The sequence below is a fragment of the Typopeltis vanoorti genome, chromosome 21, assembly GCF_054136105.1.
Source record: "Typopeltis vanoorti isolate ZY-2024b chromosome 21, IOZ_Tvanoo_1.0, whole genome shotgun sequence".
NCBI lineage: Eukaryota > Metazoa > Arthropoda > Arachnida > Uropygi > Thelyphonidae > Typopeltis > Typopeltis vanoorti.
The window spans coordinates 21,843,961-21,850,857 of record NC_143569.1 but is presented as its reverse complement, the minus strand read 5'-3'; the positions used below and the strand labels follow the sequence as shown (position 1 = coordinate 21,850,857).

General features: G+C 37.1%; 1 protein-coding gene across 1 annotated transcript in view; it reads right to left on the bottom strand.

The window, feature by feature from the left end:
- Positions 1-592: 592 nt before the first annotated feature.
- The window catches only part of LOC150094668 (adenylate cyclase type 8-like), a 259,683-nt gene continuing 253,378 nt past the window's right edge, over positions 593-6,897 (bottom strand). The window contains exons 20-22 of the mRNA XM_090411618.1: positions 6,697-6,789; positions 6,489-6,600; positions 593-2,101 (exon numbers count right to left, since the gene is read on the bottom strand). Coding sequence (XP_090267744.1) covers positions 1,539-2,101; positions 6,489-6,600; positions 6,697-6,789 — 768 coding nt within the window. The 3' untranslated portion in view covers positions 593-1,538. The remainder of the gene's footprint in view (positions 2,102-6,488; positions 6,601-6,696; positions 6,790-6,897) is intronic.

The window sequence follows — 6,897 nt, the reverse complement described above, 5'->3', positions numbered from 1 at the left end:
GTAAATGAGTATGCTTTATAGAAGTCGTTACAGGTCAGAAATATTAATTTTAGAGTCAGCCATGGCTGTGACGCATTCATGGTTGCATTATTTTATCATAAATTTGGGAGATTGTTATCCTAAGATCAATTCCTACATAGCTGCAGTACTTCTTTTTTACAACATTAGAGAGCACCAAATTAGGACTTGAGATCTTTTATCCGATCTCAAATTGTTTCACTTTCTCATTGTCGCGTGTTAACTGTAACATGTGATGTGCTCTGAAGTTGCTGGTTCGACATTCAGCGAAATATAAGCCAGCAGTTAATAAACAGCTTTTTTTATAATTTAGTTATTTGGTGTTTGTAATACCGTTAAAATAAATTATGAATCAAGTTCAACACCTAAGCTTGTCTATTAGATTTACACTAGAATTGCTAATACTCAGAGATTACTGTGAAGCTTTCGGATACATATATTTGAAATGTTTTTCTGTGCTGTTATTGAAGGCATAAAGGATGACTGAATGACACGTGAGGCACGTATATTTATTCACTCATATACATTTTGTCACTCTCAAAGAAAGCAATGGGAATGTGTCCAGATTGCATTGCATAACATTTACGTTGTGACTCTCTGATCGATATTTGCGCTTATCACATTTTTCTTTCAAACAGGTCTTTTAAACTTTATTATTGGGTAAATAGAAACGACTTTTGCACGTAGTAAATTAATTTTAAGTGCTCGTCTTTGATTTTTTTCAAAAATACTTCCTTCAAAATTAAAGTCGTTTTCTAGAAACTTTTTAACATTTTCATACCAGGTGTTTTTTTATTTACAGTAGAAAATATAAACTCTTTTCATGAGAAAAAGCTTTATAAAGCAATTAAGAACTTGCATTTTTATAAAGCACAGTAAACAAATACTTGATCCAACTTTAGTTTGCTGCCAATGATCCAGCTTTCATCTCATAGTGACAGTTCTTTCATGGAATCTATAAAACGTATTTTACATAAAGATTACTTTAAAATCCAAATATTTAATAAATCTTTTTTTTTTTTTTTGCTGAAAGTTTTCCGAAAATAAAGCTAATAATTGATGATGTTTGAAAGAGCAGAAGACTTGATTCATATTGCAGTGGCCATTGCCCTTGAAGTTTATTCAAAATCTGATGTATGCGATGATTTTCTGTAAAAAACGTATAAATTTATACTCAACGTATCATATTGCTTTGCGTTGTACTAGTTGACGTGCATTTGGTACAATTTTTATATTAATTGTTCCTCAAAGGACTTCTGGCAAGGAACATTGTCCAACCCGCTAAACTCAAACGAATCAAATATATTAACGAACACCTACACATATAATGAAAACTGTAATTTACATGAGTTGAAATTATCATGTCTCCCTCTTTGGAACCTGACAGAAACTGGTGTTAGTGATTATCCACTCATCTGACTGTTGGTTTATGTAATACAATACCGGAAAGCAGTGACATAGCAATCCTTAATTAGTTCTCGTTCAACTGCTTAAATACAGACCGAATTTCTTCATCATGTCTATTGTTCCTTATTTTGGAAGACTTCCTCCTTTCCTGCGTTTCTCATATCAGGATAGGAGTGGCTGCTGCTTCCAGCATCTGTCATTCGTCTTTCTTCTAGTCTGTTTCTCCTTCTGCCTGGATTAGGAGTTTCGGAAAGCATTCGGTGAAGTTTCTGTTTATGAACAGTCGGGGATGGAGATAATCTCTGACGCGAACTTGGTACACTTAGACTTGACCCTAAAGCTTGCTTCTTACGCGCTTGAACTAGACCATATACTACAACAGCTAAGCTCTTGTGGATGCTAGGTTGTCTTCCAACAGAACGCTGACGGCCTATTCGTTTTCCCATGATATAATAAGTATCCATTTCACCTTTTCCCTTCACTGGAACTAATCCTCGGTACTGAACACGGTAACCGTGGGCTTCAAGAATTTGGGCGGTAGCCTTGGGAACCTGGATTCTGTCAATAGTGCCAGTAGAGTCCATACGGCTAGCTTCGTTTACAGTGTTACCCCAGATATCGTAGACAGGTTTCTTAGCTCCAATTACGCCACCAACTAGAGGTCCGTGGCTCATACCTGGGATGAAATAAAATTATAAGTTAGTTCATAAACATTTTAAAGTTAGTTAAATTTCAAACAAATTAAACTTTACGATTTAAACTCGAAGTAAAGCTAAAACGATATATGCACTCTACTTGAAAAATAAGTAATGCAAGAATAGTTTTCTGCAACTTAATGGAAAATAATTTAAATGCTGCGCTTTTAAACTAAGAAAATAAAGGGAATTTTGAAACATGGCAGTGAAATTTGAAAGCATAATTTTTTGAAGTGGTAAATGATTATCTTTACCTGGTGTGAGCCACCACCTTGCCTTTTCCCAACCTTACGATCACTCTCCCACAACTGGCAATCCACGATGCACTAGCCAAATATACTTGGCCATAACAACAACCACTATTTCCATAATCCTCTTATAGAAATCTTCTTATATCACTTCTCTTTCTTATTACTAAACCCTCAGATATTGAACTACCTACCCTTACACACCGTATTTTGCACTGTGTGGCCAGTTTTCAGATAACTGCCACAGTCACGAACTTTATCCATTATTACACACTTTGAATGCAATATACGGTCTTCTCTCCTCGGAGGTAGTCTGCTGCTTGTTTAGAGGGAATTCCGACCACGTATTGTTTGTTCCGTTTTACTGGTAAATGCTATTTAAGTGAACGCCTATTGATTGTGAAAGGCTAGAATATGTTATTTTGTAACTAACTACTTATTTGAATAACCGTTATTGAGCAAATAATTATCCACGTGAAACTGAACTCTGACATAAGTTAAATCTAACACAATCTTCATAGAATCTAATATCTTGGCTTCTACATGTTTATAACTTTCGCTCTATAATATTTGCAACCATTTCTCTTCTCCGCATACAGCTTTCATAAAGAAGTTCATTCTTCATTTTCATGTTCACTACTGCATATATTTGATTACGTACAATTTCCTACAATTAAAATCATCAGTATTCATTAAAATCATACCTTTATCACTTCGGTGCTCTCATGTTTCAATTCTATCCATTTCGAACCACACTTTCGTCATTACATGTATATCACCCTGAGAGTATCTGTATTGAATTCAGAGTATTTCTGTCCTCTTAGACTGCTCTCTAATTACTAAATACACCGTCATTACACTCACCCACCCACATTAACACATGATCTGTAGCATTTCCCACCTTTTAATTGCTAACATTATTCTGAACAAGATCAGAAGATTTACAATGAGTGTCAGGAATTAATCACGAGAGAGAGGTATTGTTTAGAACGAAAAATAATACCACGCTTTTTTTTTTTTTTTTAAGGTTAAAGAGTCCATGGACGTGATGTGTCAGGATAGCTTAGATGTGAAAATAAACTCAAGAAGTAATAGCTGATCGTGGGAGAATACTGAAAAATCCAACATTATCATAGTGTATCCATTCCCTTTATCCAACTCGGCCGTAAAATTGTTATAAATATGAGCAAATTGCTAAAACATGACCTTCCTGAGGTTTACTAAGTAAACCTCTGCCGCTTCTTGCAAAGTATAGCTGGTTTGTCTACCCGTTTCTGTATGCAAGCAGAATACTGTTAGAAGTGAATCGTGATCTTTCTTCTAGGAAATGAGGCAGTGCTGCGTTTCGATGGTATTAAAATTACCAGAGTTTCCTCAAGAAGATTATTTTTAAGAGATTGTTTATAGAAGCTGTTGAAGCCCGTGTCACCTGAGCAGCACAAAGTTTTTTTTAATGAAGAAGAGAGATAGTGAGCACTATCATCAGCAAAACTATGAACAGGATTTGATGTCTGAGAGAGAAGATCATTGATTTATAGGAGGAAAATTGTAGGTGAAAGCAAAAAGCTGTGGGGTAATTCAGTACTGACTGAAAAGTCTGATTCGAGGAAATCATTACCATGACCTGCAATATGCGCTATCAGAGAAGAAGCTAGTAATTCACTTAAAAATGGTACAAGGAAGACCATAAGAGGGTACCATGGTAAGACGATCACGATGCCGGACTCGATCCAATACCTTGGAAATATCAAGAGCGACAACTTGAGTTTCTCTGCATATTCCATGTCTGAGTAAGGTTAGCTAGGAAATCTGCTGTGCAGCAAGAATGGCCGAAGTGCGATCACTAAGTAATTGGTGCGTCTCCAAGTAGTGAAGCAGTTGGCTGCTGATAATCTTTTCCATTATTTTCGTTAGCATTGAAGTGAGAGCAGCAGGGTGATAGCTTGATGGTTGACTTTGATCTTGCTTTCTAGAAATAGGCTGACTAAATGCGCGCATCCGACCTTTGAATAGATGCCCTATGAGTGTGACAGGGCATGGCGCCCATCTTAATAAGATGTAGGATCCTTTCGCTGCAATGACAGCAGCAATCGATCGTCCGTGCTGCCATACTTTCCACAAGCGTACAATAGTGATCAATGGGAATTTTGGACCATTCTTCTTGTAAACATGTATTGAGGTCCTCGACGCTTCATTTCATCCCACAGATGTTCACTAGGGTTGAAATTAGTGTTCTGTGGAGGCAGGTGAAGTGTGGTAACGAACATGTCTACAAACCATGCAGCAGCTTTATGACAAGGTGCATTGTCTAGCTGAAGGAGACCATGGTCAATTCCGTAGAAATGCCACAAAATAGGAAACATTGCAATATCCAGAATGTTCAGATACCTCTTAGAGTTCAATGTCGTGGCATCGTAAACAGATGTTCGATGGGAAAAACAGGACCATACCATCACACTGTCACTATCCGAATTTCATAGTTGGGGTTACGCACTCTGGTAAGAGAGAGAGAGAGAGAGAGAGAGAGAGAGAGAGAGACGTTCACAGAGCATCCGCTACATCCATATCCTTCCATCTGATATGCAGAGGATGTAGCGTGATTCGTAGCTCCATAACACAGCCTTCTAAGCTTCCTCATCCCACTGTACACACTCTTTGCACCACTGAAGACGATGCTGCATTTGTGGTTTTCGTAATGTGTGACTTACATATAGCAGTCCTCCCATGAAAACCTATGTTGTGAGCCTCGGTTCTGAATGTTTTTGTGCCGATTCGTGTTCCAGTTTATGCCCGGAACTCTGCATTCAACGTGTCACCCTACGCTCACGTTTGGTGAGTGTGGTGGGTCGTCCACTGTGATGAAATGGTCGTCCACTGCGGATGAAAGCGAAGGGAACCAACTTGCAGTTGATTCCCTTCTCTTTCATCTCAGTATAGTGTCACTGATTGTTGTCCTGGGATGGACCCAACAATTTGGCGAACTGATAGGTATGCAACATGACATCCTATCGCAACATCTCTTTCAAACTCCGTCAGCTCCCTTCTCGCAGCCATTTCACTCAGACACAGCTGCACTAACTTGGGGACTCCAATTTATACCGGATACAAACATGGGTCTCGTTACATGTCATGTTGCACCTTACCCATAGGGATGTCAACAACTTTTTTCCAAGTAGTGTATACTCGCTTTCTCCGTAATGCTAGTGCTGCCCGGCGAAATGGAATGGCCAATTATGAAACAATGAATAGTCATAATATTTTCACTGTATTGTTTAGTCCGTTTATCAACAATTTCCTGATAATGTTACTCGAACGATTAAAACGCTACAATTTTTCATGCCATAAATCGCTGCCTATCGAAACATAAGACTCGTTTGTCTCTAACCGATCTAATAACTGTATTCTGCCAGTTTAATTGATGTTGATCTACGAAACAGAGCGACATTAAGTTTAACTGGCAGAGTTAGAAATATCAAAAATAACAGAAATGAATAAAAACAAATAAAAATAATTGCATAATAAAGTTATCAGACGGAGAAGAAGCCTTACCTACTACCCTTCGGTACAGTAACTATATGTAAGAAAGAAACCTATAGCTACATTCGACTTTATACGACTTCAGCTAACATTACTTTTTTTCCCCATCAAAACAGCACTCTGCTAATCCGGATGTCAACCGTAACAAATGACTACTGTTTTTATGCCGACTGGTTGGTCGAGGGGATTGCCTCTCGGCTCTCCAACTAACAGGTTGTGGATTCGAATCTCACTATTTTATGTTAATTTCATAGTAGAGGCCTGAAGTGGCATGAAAAAAAAGTTACATTTTTGGTCTCTAGAGAAATACTTCTGGATTATGTGAAAAAAAAAAACAATAAAATATAAAAGAACAAAAACACCCTAACCCACCCACCATATTAAGTTCTATAGATTATCTTCGTAGATATGATTCACATAAAAAGGCCATTACACTTAATTTTTATTTTTATTTATTTTTAGGAAGGAGTTGTTTATTATAGTAAAACATTTTATGAAATATGAGAAAAACTGAGTGTATTCTAAATAGGAAGTTTTTTTTTTTTTTTTTTGGTAGTTGTTAATTGTTAAATTGTTAACTTACCAATGCGAAGTTTGAAGTTGTTGAAAGAGTGTTTGTTTACTTCTTCCAAGGCTTCTTTCATAGCTAATGCAAAGTCGACTAATGCTGTTAGATGGCCCCATTCATCCTTTCCCTGTGGGGATTAAAGTGAAGATATGTGTGAATAATAATACCTCATAATCCCAAAATCAGAAAAGTTTGCTTTGCTGGGTTAGAATAAAAAACGAACCTTCCGAGCTGGATTTAATCCGGAAGCTGCCATATATGTACTGCTAATTGTTTTTATCTTTTCAACAGGACGAAAACGATCATCGTCCAGAAGCTGGAAAAAGAATACATTAGCTTGAGTGGTATGGTTTTAGAAACTATCATATTAGACGATATTTCACTTTAATTTATTTGAGGTAAATAAATGGCTTAAATACATTGT